Source organism: Schistocerca serialis, chromosome 7 (assembly GCF_023864345.2).
Source record: "Schistocerca serialis cubense isolate TAMUIC-IGC-003099 chromosome 7, iqSchSeri2.2, whole genome shotgun sequence".
NCBI classification, from domain to species: domain Eukaryota; kingdom Metazoa; phylum Arthropoda; class Insecta; order Orthoptera; family Acrididae; genus Schistocerca; species Schistocerca serialis.
The window spans coordinates 577,447,555-577,459,717 of record NC_064644.1 but is presented as its reverse complement, the minus strand read 5'-3'; the positions used below and the strand labels follow the sequence as shown (position 1 = coordinate 577,459,717).

Here is a 12,163-nt window from a genome sequence, read left to right as displayed (position 1 = left end):
GGGAATCGTGGAGGGTAAAAGTTGTAGTGACAGACCAAGAGATGAATATGCTAAGCAGATTCAGAATGATTTAGGTTGCAGTAATTATTCGGAGATGAAAAGGCTTGCACAGGATAGAATACCATGGAGAGCTGCAGCAAACCGGTTGGTTGGTTTGTGGGAGTTGAAGGGACCAGACAACAAAGGCCATCGGTCCCTTTTTCCACAACCATGAAACAACCATAAGGAAGAAAAACAAGGAACGGAGATGACAAGGGATGAAACAGAGCAAGAAAGACATAAACAAAGACCAGAAAAGAGGAATTAAAAACACACAGAGTGTTACAGTGGCTGGCTGACCATAGAAACAAAAAAAAAAGGAAAAGCCAACCACCAAGAGACACACTAAAAACCCCAATCTAAAACCATAGGCCAAAGGTCAGACTCAACACAATAAAAAGATAGACCCTCAGATTGAGTGATAAAAGCCCCCTGCGAGAAGAAAACTCAAAACTAAGCTTGCCATTGCAGAGTCATCCGTTAAAATTGCAGGGAGCGTATCAGGCAGCACAAACATCTGCCTGAGCGCAGTTAAAAGCGGAGTGGCCAACAAGATGTGGATCGCTGTCAATGCTGATCCACAGCGACACAGAGGTGGTGGTACTTGCGGCGCAATAAATCACCGTGCATCAGCCAGGTGTGGCCAATGTGTAGCCTACAGAGAACAACTGAGTCTTTGTGTGAGGCTCGCAAGGAGGAGCGCCACACACCTGTAATCTCCTTGATGATCCGAAGTTTGTTAGGGGAAGGCAGGGTGCGCCATTCATCACCCTAAGTACCAAGGACTTTTTGCCGCATTACTGACTAGAGAACAAATTTCAGAATGCCAGTCTCCAGGGCAGTGCACTGATAGCCTGTTTGGCCAGAGTGTCAACACACTCATTACCCGGGATGCCGACATGACCCGGAGTCCACATAAAAACCATGGAGGGGCTGCATCGGGCAAGAGTATGGATGGCCTCCTGGATAGCCATCACCAGATAAGAGCGAGGAAAACACTCGTCAATAGCTCGTAAAGCACACAGGGAGACACTACAGATAACAAAGGACTCACCTGGGCAGGAGCGCATAGAATCTAGGGCGCCAGAGATGGCTAAAAGCTCCGCAGTGAAAACACTGCAGCCAGCCAGAAATGAGCATTGTTCAGATTGTTCCCCAAGAGCAACAGCATAACCAACTTGACCAGAAACCACCGAACCGTCAGTATAGACTACGGCAGAGCTGAGAAACGCGGCAAGAATGGAAAGCAAAAAAAGTGGTCCAACTAAAACATTCATATTTGTTTACATACTATACGAATATGTAATAGAAAATGGGGGTTCCTATTAAAAAAAAAAAAAAAAAAAAGAAAACCACTTGATATCAGTTTGACCTATGGCAGCGCCATCTAGCGGGCCAACCATAGTGCCATCTGGTTTCCCCCTTCAAGCTAGACAAGTTTCGTTATTTGTAGTTTTTTCGTTTGATGCTTATTTCGCGAGATATTTGGCCCGGTCACGATCAATGGACCACCCTGTATAATCACAAATTACTAAGAGTTAAGGAATTGTTTTATAATGCTTATTTACCCACCGAACTTGTGGATGGCCATAATTTAATGGATTTCATGACTCTTTCCTTTTTAGTCTGTACTGGAGTGACGCCTGCTAAAGAAAATACTGTGAATTATCCAATTTGTAGATTATACACACATACTTTGGCAGTTTTTGGGAAAAACCCCTGAAGTTTTCCGTTACAGTTACAATGAAACCTTCAGTTAGAATGTGCTATTATGCATGTGACACGAGTTTCATCATCCCCAAACTGATGTGCTTAAATGTGTTGATCTGTTGTAAAACTATATAGAACAAAATTTGTTTGCCCTCACTAATGTTCTGACTCGCCAGAAAATAAGATCCATTACTGGGAATAAATTAAATGAAAAATAGAAACAGAAAAAAATTGGACAATTATTTTCTGAATGTTAAATGAAAGAAAGTTACACGAAATGCAGTGGCATTTCAAATGTGACACTCAGCACGTTTTGTAAACACAGTAAATAACAGTTTCTGGTAAAGAATGTGTATTACGGATTATCTGTACTTTTTGGTTATCTGTGCAATGTTGGGTCTGCATTTACTTGGACAATCGGCAGCTTGCTGTACGTTAACATTGGGTACCCAGACAGATTTGCAAATGGGTTAAGTACTTTTCTACAAGCAGGATGCAACATTTTATTTTGGGATGAGAGTAGATACAGAGGTATAACTTCAGATATATATCAGAGTAGTCTGATAGAATCACTATTGACCAGGTTACATGGAAATGACTTCAGGAATAATGAGGCTCAATCTCAGATTTTCAACAAGTAATATGGTTGTCTGTGAGGAAATATGAGGTGAAAATAACTGCAGAAAGTTCAAACAAATCAAGTAGTGATAAAATATCAACTCGGCACAAAACATACTCAGTTATGCACGTCTGTGGGTACTAAACCAATGATAAATATCACTCGCAGTGAGGAAATAATAAGTAGAGTAGAAATTTCAAAATTCTTGCGTGTCTACATTGATGAAAATTGAAATTGGAAAAAGCAAATTTTGGAAATCCTAAAACAACATAGTTTAACCACATTTGCACTTAGAATCATTGCAAGTCTTGGGGAGAGGCAAATCACTGAGTTTACATAATTTGCATATTTTCATTCAATAGTGTCATATGGAATAATGTTTTGGGGTAACTCATCTTTAAGAGAGAAAATCTAGTAATATGTGTTGGTCACTTAATCTAAGTGTAGGTCCATGTCATATATATGATTGGAATGACTCCTTACCCTCTCCCTTAAAACCCGCATCCTTTCGTCTTTCCCTCTCCTTCCCTCTTTCCTGATGAGGCAACAGTTTGTTGCGAAAGCTTGAATTTTGTGTGGATGTTTGTGTGTCTTTCGACCTGCCAGTGCTTTCGTTTGGTAAGTCACATCATCTTTGTTTTTTTGATATATATATATATATATATATATATATATATATATATATATATATATATATATATATATATATATATATATATATATATATATATATATATGGAAACATTCCACGTAGGAAAAATATATCTAAAAACAAAGATGACGTGACTTACCAAATGAAAGTGCTGGCAGGTCGACAGACACACAAACAAACAAACACAAACATACACACAAAATTCCAGCTTTCGCAACCGACGGTTGCTTCGTCAGGAAAGAGGGAAGGAGAAGGAAAGATGAAAGGATGTGGGTTTTTAGAGAAAGGGTAAGGAGTCATTCCAATCCCGGGAGCGGAAAGACTTACCTTGGGGGGAAAAAAGGACAGGTATACACTCACACACACACATATCCATCTGCACATACACAGACACAAGCAGACATTTCAAGTGTAGTCCATGTCCATGATGTGACTTACCAAACGATCCAAAAACAAAGATGATGTGACTTACCAAACGAAAGCGCTGGCAGGTCGATAGACACACAAACAAACACAAACATACAAACAAAATTCAAGCTTTCGCAACAAACTGTTGCCTCATCAGGAAAGAGGGAAGGAGAGGGAAAGACGAAAGGATGTGGGTTTTAAGGGAGAGGGTAAGGAATCATTCCAATCCCACGAGCGGAAAGACTTACCTTAGGGGGAAAAAAGGACGGGTATACACTCGCACACACACACATATCCATCCACACATATACCCACAAGCAGACATATTTTTATATATATATATATATATATATATATATATATATATATATATATATATATATATGTTTGTATAATTGAAGACACCAGCATGTCAAAAGCACCATTAATGGCCACAGGTTTGTTTAACCGTTAGGAGATAGCTGTAATGGTGAGAAATATGAACTTTTAGACACTCACTGCCAAACACGCCCAAAATTCTACTTAGAAAATTGTAAGAACCAACCTCCATTGTGAAAGTTATGAATTTTCTACTGACATGAACACACACCATTCTAAAATGAAAAACTAAAGCGATAACAGTTTGAATGAGGGCATTCTGCAAACACTGTGTCCACAAATGGTATGGGTAAATATCTCATCATACTGTCTGGCAAGCATTTCAAATGTATTAATGGAGTACATGGAGAGTAGTAAACAAACAACAGATACAGCTTTTTCAGCACCATATTGAGTTTGGAGTAATGTAAGCTGCATCCAAAATATACAAATCATTTAGAAAGACTATCAGTTATGTCTGTTTCATTGAAGTTTTACCTCATCACTGTAACCATGAATGAAAAACGATTCATTATACAGTGTAGCTCATTCAAATTATATTTCTGTTTGCTGTTGACCACATACAGATTTTTTTTTCAGTGATAGTGAAGTTACAGTTCCAATAACAGTTTTAAAATTAATGTTCGTATTACATGTACAAAATAAATAGCCTATCTTATATACAGTAATAATCTTAAATATTAATACTGACATTGCCCATATCACAGATGTTGATTTTTTGTTAGCTAATCATATAATTTTCATCTGGATTTGTTAACTGGCAAGGATTGAGGAGCAAGAGCATTTACATTATGACACTTTCCTGTTATTGCTAGCCTGTAACTTACGATTTCGATGTTTGTCTTATTTCTAATGTCTTGTTCATAAATTGATTCTCTCACATCCTTTAATGTTGTTCTCTACAAAAAGCGTACACTAACAGATATACATATTTAGCACTGTTAGAATAGTAACTCCGATAAAAAGAGGGAGACAGTGCTCTTTAGGACCAGCCTTGCATATTACATGGACACTCTCTTCTTTTTTACTTTCAAAATGTTACCGATATTAGGCAAATGTTCCCATATAAGTTTCCACGAGGTAGGACACTTGTGAGATCTGTTAGACTTGATTGACATGCCCTTCCCAGATGAGTTTGGCATCAATGGTGTGTTCTTTAGCTTGACACACTTATTAGTCAACATTTTAAGAAGTAATTTCTTCATTTTATAACAGGTCTTTACCTATTTGAGAATAAAGAATATATTTTAGAATCATGTTCTTCTGTGATTTATCCTTCAGCAAAAGCTCCAGATGTAGGACCAACATAGTATCTGCTTTTCTACTTTAAATTACTAATTTAATTCCATGTTTCATGGATCATTTTGCACGATAGATTGTAATGATGTGGAATGATTCATTTCACATTTTTTTAAAAAAGAGAAAAGATACAGAGATGTAATTCCTACTCACCACTTTTACACATTACCACAATAGAAATTCTTCTTCGGAATAGGAGTTGTCGAGGAGAAACTTTCTACTTGTTTTCTGATTATACTTTGCTATCTGTCAGAAGTTTTATATCCCTGCATAAGCTATCAAAAATTTTTGTTGTCGCATTGTTTTTCTCTTTTTGGGCTAACGACAACTTTATGGTGGAGTAATGAAAGTCATCCTTCTTCGCGATGCTGTAATTATATACAGCATTGTTCCTTTTGAACCATAGTGGATTATTTACAACAAATTTCATGAGAGAATAAATATATTATGAAGCAGTAATCAGAATGGCCAGCTCCTTAAACAGATGTCTACAAGGGTTATTGTGGCTGACCAACACATATTACTAGATTTTCTCTCTTAAAGATGAGTTACCCCAAAACATTATTCCATATGACACTATTGAATGAAAATATGCAAATTATGTAAACTCAGTGATTTGCCTCTCCCCAAGACTTGCAATGATTCTAAGTGCAAATGTGGTTAAGCTATGTTGTTTTAGGATTTCCAAAATTTGCTTTTTCCAATTTCAATTTTCATCAATGTAGACACACAAGAATTTTGAAATTTCTACTCTACTTATTATTTCCTCACTGCGAGTGATATTTATCATTGGTTTAGTACCCACAGACGTGCATAACTGAGTATGTTGTGTCTTTTAAAACTGAGGGTGAGACCATTAGCAGAAAATCAGTCAATGATACTTTTAAGAAATTTGTTTACCATTTCTTCTTTTTCTGTATGTATGCTTAGATTGATTACAAAACTAGTGTCATCTGAAAAAGAACTAATTCTGCTTGTTGTATATTGGAAGGAAGATCGTTTATATACATGAGGAACAGGAGTGGACCTAAGATTGAGCCTTGGAGAACCCCATATGTGATTTCTCTCCAGTCAGAATCATGTCTCCTTACTATATTGGCTGAATTAACTAAGTACAATTTTCTGCTTTCTTTTGGTTAGATACGACATTATCCATCAGTTGGTTATACCATCAATGCCATAAAACTTCACTTTATATATGAGCATACTGTTTTTCTCATGCCCATATGCCTTAGATGCACTGCAGAAAATACCAATCAGCTCTATTTTATTATTTCACTGTTGTACAATCTGGTGAGTGAACATGTAAATGGCATTCTCAGTAGAGCAACCCTTCTCAGACCCAAATTGTGATTTGATGAGGATATTATGCTTGCTATTCTCAAAAATTTTGGAAAAAGATTTCACCAGTGAAACAGGTCAATAGTTATTGACATCTCTCTTTATCACCTTTCTCAAAAAGGAGTTTAACAATGGCATATTTTAGTCTCTCTGGAAATATGCTTGAGCAAGTGATGGGCTACATATTTCGGATAAGACTGGGCTTATTATATGGGAACAAATCTTTAGTACTCTATTGGAAACACCATCAAAATCAGATGAGATTTTCTGACAGAATGTGTAATTTTCTTAATTTCAGAAGGCAAAGTTGGTGATACATTCACACAATTGGATTCTACGAGAGTCACTTTTTCAACATACTGCTGTGATTTTTCTCTTCAACTGTTTGTCTCCATGCTTCCTACTATATTTATGAAATTATTATTAAATACATTTTTCCCTGTGATTCATCATTTATAGCCCTTCCATTCAGTTATCTTATTATGTGGCTGCTTAAGGGCATGATCCTTGATTTTTTTTATAACCTTCTTAAGTGATTTTGAGTAGTTTTATAGTGTGCAACTACTGAAGAATCTCTACCTGTTCTTGTCAAAAGATACATTCCCCCTTTCCTTTGACAAGAAACCTTAATCCCTTTAGTAATCTATGGTTTTTTATGTGGCTGCCTAAGGTCCTTTCTGATTAGATTATTATGTGAAAACCTGTTTTCAAATAATGATATGAATTCATATGGAATAGATTAAATTTTATGTTAGCATTTGGTTGATTATAAATTTCCTCTCCTATAATCTATTCTTAGTCATTAATTATTCTGATTTCTACTGGGGAGTTTCCGTACCGTACGGCAATTATGTTACTTATACTAACTAACTGTGCATCATGATCTGAGAGAGCATCTATTATTGCGTAAATATTTATTTTCTAGCTTTGAGTGCCTGAAAAAACGTTGTCAATTACAGACCTACTGTCTTTATCCAACCGTGTTGGAAAGTTAATTAGTGAAATCAAATTGTAGGACCAAAACATGTTTTACGGATCATTTTTTCCTGTCAGAATCCCTTAGAAAATCTACACTGAAGTTACTGTGGACTACTGCTTCTTGCTGTCTTACAGTTGGCACAGTAAGAAATCCAGATGCTTCATAAACATTTCTTTTTTTGTTTAACTATCCAAATATATTTTCGCTAGCTACAAATATGTTATCACTACTGAGGAACTCTGTTTCTAACATAACAGTAAAATTAGTGTAACGAGCATGGGAATTCTGATGCCTGTCTAGAATCGTCACTGCTTTATAAATAACACAATTCTGCGAATAAAAATGGAAAATGAGAGTATTATATGGCTGCAATGACAGTTAAGGTGGGCCGATACGCCATAATCTTAATATGTTCTATGCGAAAATGCTGAATCGCTGCACGATCAAGTCTAAGAAAAATTCACACTTAAAATATAGCACGAATACATCGAAAAACTTTGATACTAACTGAAACTGCACGATGAACATTTCAGTGTCCTCACACAGCTAACCTCTTCGCCAGAATATGAAACTTGAGTTTCTTCAATCAATTTTCGGGAGATAGGGGTATCTATATGGCATCTGAAAGAAGTTTTTTGATGTACTTTTATTTAAAAGTTGGAACACTTTAATTTTATGAGCTGTAACGATGCACAAATAACTGACTTAATGAACATACAACAACAAAAAAGAAAGAAAAAAACTTGCAACGAAGCAAACATTTAACTTTACTTTTTATCTGTGCAAGTCCTGCTTTGGCTCCGAAAACAAAATACTCAAACTTTTGAACGGACAGGAGCTATAAAGCATAATTCAGTTAAAAGTTGGAACTTAAAAGTAAGATACCTCTTGCATTTTATTAATTGTGGAGAATAATCAGTAGCTAATGCCATCCTACAACAGCATCTGAGAGCGTCAACTAAATTTACAAATTCTTCAGATCATCTGCAATTTATTAGCCTGTACACAAGATGCGTGAGGGAATTTTTTGGAACAGATTAACGTTTCTTTAGTCACTCTTATGTTATCTATTTTCAGTACCTCAACTGACTAGTGAGTTAAGCTTTCGACTGTCTGTAACATTAAAATGGCCGATGGTCAGACGTGACGTATTATTTGTAGCAATTGGGGACAGTGGTACTACATTTTCCGTGTCGAAGTGAGTGAAATAACGTGACAGTTTTGTTTGTACGGTGCTTTGATATTGCAATACCTAATGACAGACTCATTTTATTGGTAAGTACAAAGCGCATCATAATAAAAAATGATTGTACTAAATTACATGATGCAAAACAAATGAACCATCCAAGGAATGTGTGATACAGTATGAAGCGATTTGTAAACAAATCGCAGATAATGTGGAGTAACATATTTCGTACCTTTGGTTACAATATTCCTCGTAAATAAATGTCAGCATAACGTTTTTATACGCTCTGCGCAAGCAATTGAATAATTCATTTGCACAAAAATACAACGTAAAGCAAAAACTTCAGCGTATCATTGCACACTCATTACTTGTCTCCTTTTATGTAATATGTGGATCAAAGACTCCGTGCGACATTTAGTAATTCGCTGAGTACACTATATTAAAGAGGAGAGATCTCAAAATTCTTTTTCCCCTCTTAGCTTACCTTTGGATAGTCATTTATGTTCGGTGTGCATGTTGTCCGCTTTCAGTGTGATTTTTTTTCGTTGGGTCCTGACGGCACCTGTTCTGTTGCTGTTATATATAAACCATTCTATTGCCTACTATAATATCTATCTGATGAAGATAAAAAAAAGTGTGAACTCGATTAGTCTTACTAGAGTATGACATTCTCATGCAAGAAAAGTTTTCTGCTAAAAACCTTTTGCTTATAAAAAGTAAATAATTAAAAAGAACCAATTGTAAATGAGAATCTGTGGATCTATGTTCTCTGCAAGTCGCCGTGGATTGCTGATGCATGTACTTGTAGACAGTTCAGGGGTGAGGCGTGAAAAGCATCTACCGGTTCTTGTTGTATGTGTTGCCGTATAATATATAGTTTTTTCTACAGGAAATGTTATGCATTTTTTTCCAGCTACAAAATAATTGTGAGATCACTAGTTGCAGTCACGTCAGTAAACGTTTTGTGTTTTAGACGGCGTAATTTTGTAATCATTGCGTTCCTGCAGAGCTTAGTCTTACGTTAGTACGTCTTACCTTTTTCCTCAAGAAGACCATTTCTCAAGCTTCATTATGCATACACAGGCTAGAGGAATTTGTGAAAGTGTGAGCTCTCAGTTTGCAGGATATTTCAGTACCATCGTATTCGGTATGAAAGAGAATGTAGCAAGCAACAGTACAACTGGTTTGATGCAGGGCTTTGTGCCTGTGTATTTTTCGCTCTGGGAAGTTTGTGATCTCCTCTCTCATCCTTAAGCATAGTTTCCTGTTTGACGAGGCTATTTCAGTGTTAAAAGTGTGGAGGGGGGTGGGGGAGCCAAGCGGCGAGCATTTAAATGGCGAAGTGATCCTCGTAATTGAAACCCACTGTTCTACACACAGTTAGTAGATATGGGCCCTAAACTCATTTTTCGGAGGGAATGAAGATTAGATACACCGACACATGAGTGACTACAAAGAACAATGTGTCAGCGGCAAATGCAAGTGCAGCGATATTTTAAAATCGACCATGATTCCCAGACTGGAAGCAACTCCTTTGACGTATTTTCAAGAGTCGTCTTAGAAGCGATTGTAATGAAAGGACACTTCAGAAAATGTGGTTAGAGGATGCCGCAATTGCGAAAAATAATTTTGTGTAAACATTATGTTGCCACTTTTGTTGCTTGCGTGTGTCCTCGCTCTGATTGTCTAATCAGGCTCTACAGCGAGCGCGTGGGTTGACATGGAATGTGCCGTATCGGGCTGCGTCGCGCCTGGCTGTGTCTTCCTTCCTCTCGACATCTAGGCGCGGGTCTGCCCTGTCTCCCGTCGGAAATAGAATGATGCAAGCCGCTTCCGGGCTCCTAGCTTACCGAAGAGCCGCTTCGTCCGCCGCAGTCTCGCTCTCCTGCAGTTCACGAATTAGAGAAAACCCACTGCCAAAGAGATCATTTAGCTGTATTGTTAGAAGCAGACAAGCGGTAATTCGAAAAAAAAAACATGAACGACTTGGAGTCCGACGGAAAAATGTAAAGATGTAGTGAATGAGGTGGTCGGAGGAAATGTATAAGTCCAGGTCCCTGGCAATTAGCTGCTCTGTAGCAGTGGTGTGCCGTGTTTCAGTGTTGTCGAAGGAACTTCCACGGTATTGTCCTGAAATGATTTAGGAAAACCACTGCGGTCCATGATTCGAACACAGCTCCTCCTAAATGCGATTCTGGTCTTACAACCTTTCTGTGCTCTCGTTTAGACTTTGATTCAGTATTGCGATTGCTGTAGACATAGAGTTTGCTCTAATTAGAACTAAGACAACTTTTCCGAAAGAAACCTAATAAACACGCAATAATAACAACCAGATTCTTAATTCGGTGACAGTTGTATATTACTGAACAATAGTATTCGTGTGGAACTGCTATTAATCCCACTTGCTGCCCAAGTCTATTACAGTCTGTACAAATTTCAATAATCGTCACCAGGTGCAGTGGTCCTAAATCCCGCAAAGCTGACCAAAATACGAATCTGTTTTCAGACCTTCGTGTCGGGGAAAACACCTCAGATGTAATGATACTTCCGTTTTTAAATTACATAAATGTATGTTATTGATGTAGCTGATTACTAATTTTATCCACCAATTACGAAAATAGTACGTAGTTGGGAACGGGCGCAAAGACATAACTGAAAATTACGAAAAAGTATGTAATTAATGAATCACTCCTTGATTTGAAAGACACGTGTTTCGTACTTTTTATTTTTCCTGCTCGCTCATCTTAGCGGTACTGTTTGTTGATATGACCACGAAAATACTCTCTCGAAATTAAAATAATTCTGCGTTTGATTAAGAAAAGTATAAGACGTCTGCTTTTTGTATTTTGTTAAAATGTTCAAGTATTATTAAGATGTCTCGAAATAGTCACATCGGGAAGTAACTCGTGATTAAGACTCTAATTTAGGAAAAACATAGTTTAAGTCAGTCTGGTTGTCCTGATTCAAATTTCCGATGGTGCCCCAGAATCTCTTTAGGCCTCTGCAGGAATGAGTCACCCAACAAGGGCACAGAGGATTTTCTGCCCATCTTTGTCTAACTGATAAGGGCTCCGCCTTAATGACCTCGACATTGTAGATTTTTTTATAGTATGTGAGTTATAATGTTTATATCTGGGATGGTGCTTAGAGAGTTTGAGACAAAGTGATACTCCCTTTGGGCCAAGAGACTGTTGGTGGCTTGTGCAGAGACGGTTCAAGATCATTTTTCTGCACAATCAACAATATCGGCCATTGCTGCAGGCATTAGCTGCCTTTCTGGTAAGATCTTCAAAAATGAATCTGATTCTAGTGACCGTGTAAATGAGCTCTTCTTCTTCTTTTTCTGGAGTACTACATACAGTAGTTTGGCTGTCAAGAGAGCAATGCTTGAAGCCTTTAATGACTACTGTGCAGTATACTGTCAAATGATCATTCACAAGACCAAAGAAATTCTGGTCGTATATGAATGCTGTTAGTGGTATCAATATTAATATCCAGTCACTCGCAAATGAGACGGTAATTGAGGTACCAGACCAAAAGTTGAAATACTTA

The 12,163-nt window shown here is 37.3% G+C and overlaps 2 protein-coding genes across 4 annotated transcripts in view; one reads left to right on the top strand and one right to left on the bottom strand.

Annotated features, from left to right (window-relative positions):
* Positions 1-8,494, bottom strand: part of LOC126412191 (protein FAM169B-like) — a 114,692-nt gene extending 106,198 nt beyond the window's left edge. The window contains exons 1-2 of one of the 3 annotated variants that reach the window (XM_050081671.1): positions 8,311-8,494; positions 7,934-8,046 (exon numbers count right to left, since the gene is read on the bottom strand). In XM_050081671.1, coding sequence (XP_049937628.1) covers positions 7,934-8,046; positions 8,311-8,357 — 160 coding nt within the window. In that variant the 5' untranslated portion in view covers positions 8,358-8,494. Of the gene's footprint in view, positions 1-5,258; positions 5,451-7,933; positions 8,047-8,310 lie in introns of those variants that run through there. The other 2 variants (XM_050081673.1, XM_050081674.1) reach the window with 2 other exon arrangements.
* A 52-nt stretch (positions 8,495-8,546) lies between these two features.
* The window catches only part of LOC126412190 (tyrosine-protein kinase CSK), a 234,514-nt gene continuing 230,897 nt past the window's right edge, over positions 8,547-12,163 (top strand). The window contains exon 1 of the mRNA XM_050081669.1: positions 8,547-8,700. The gene's annotated coding sequence lies outside the window, so the exon portion shown is untranslated. The remainder of the gene's footprint in view (positions 8,701-12,163) is intronic.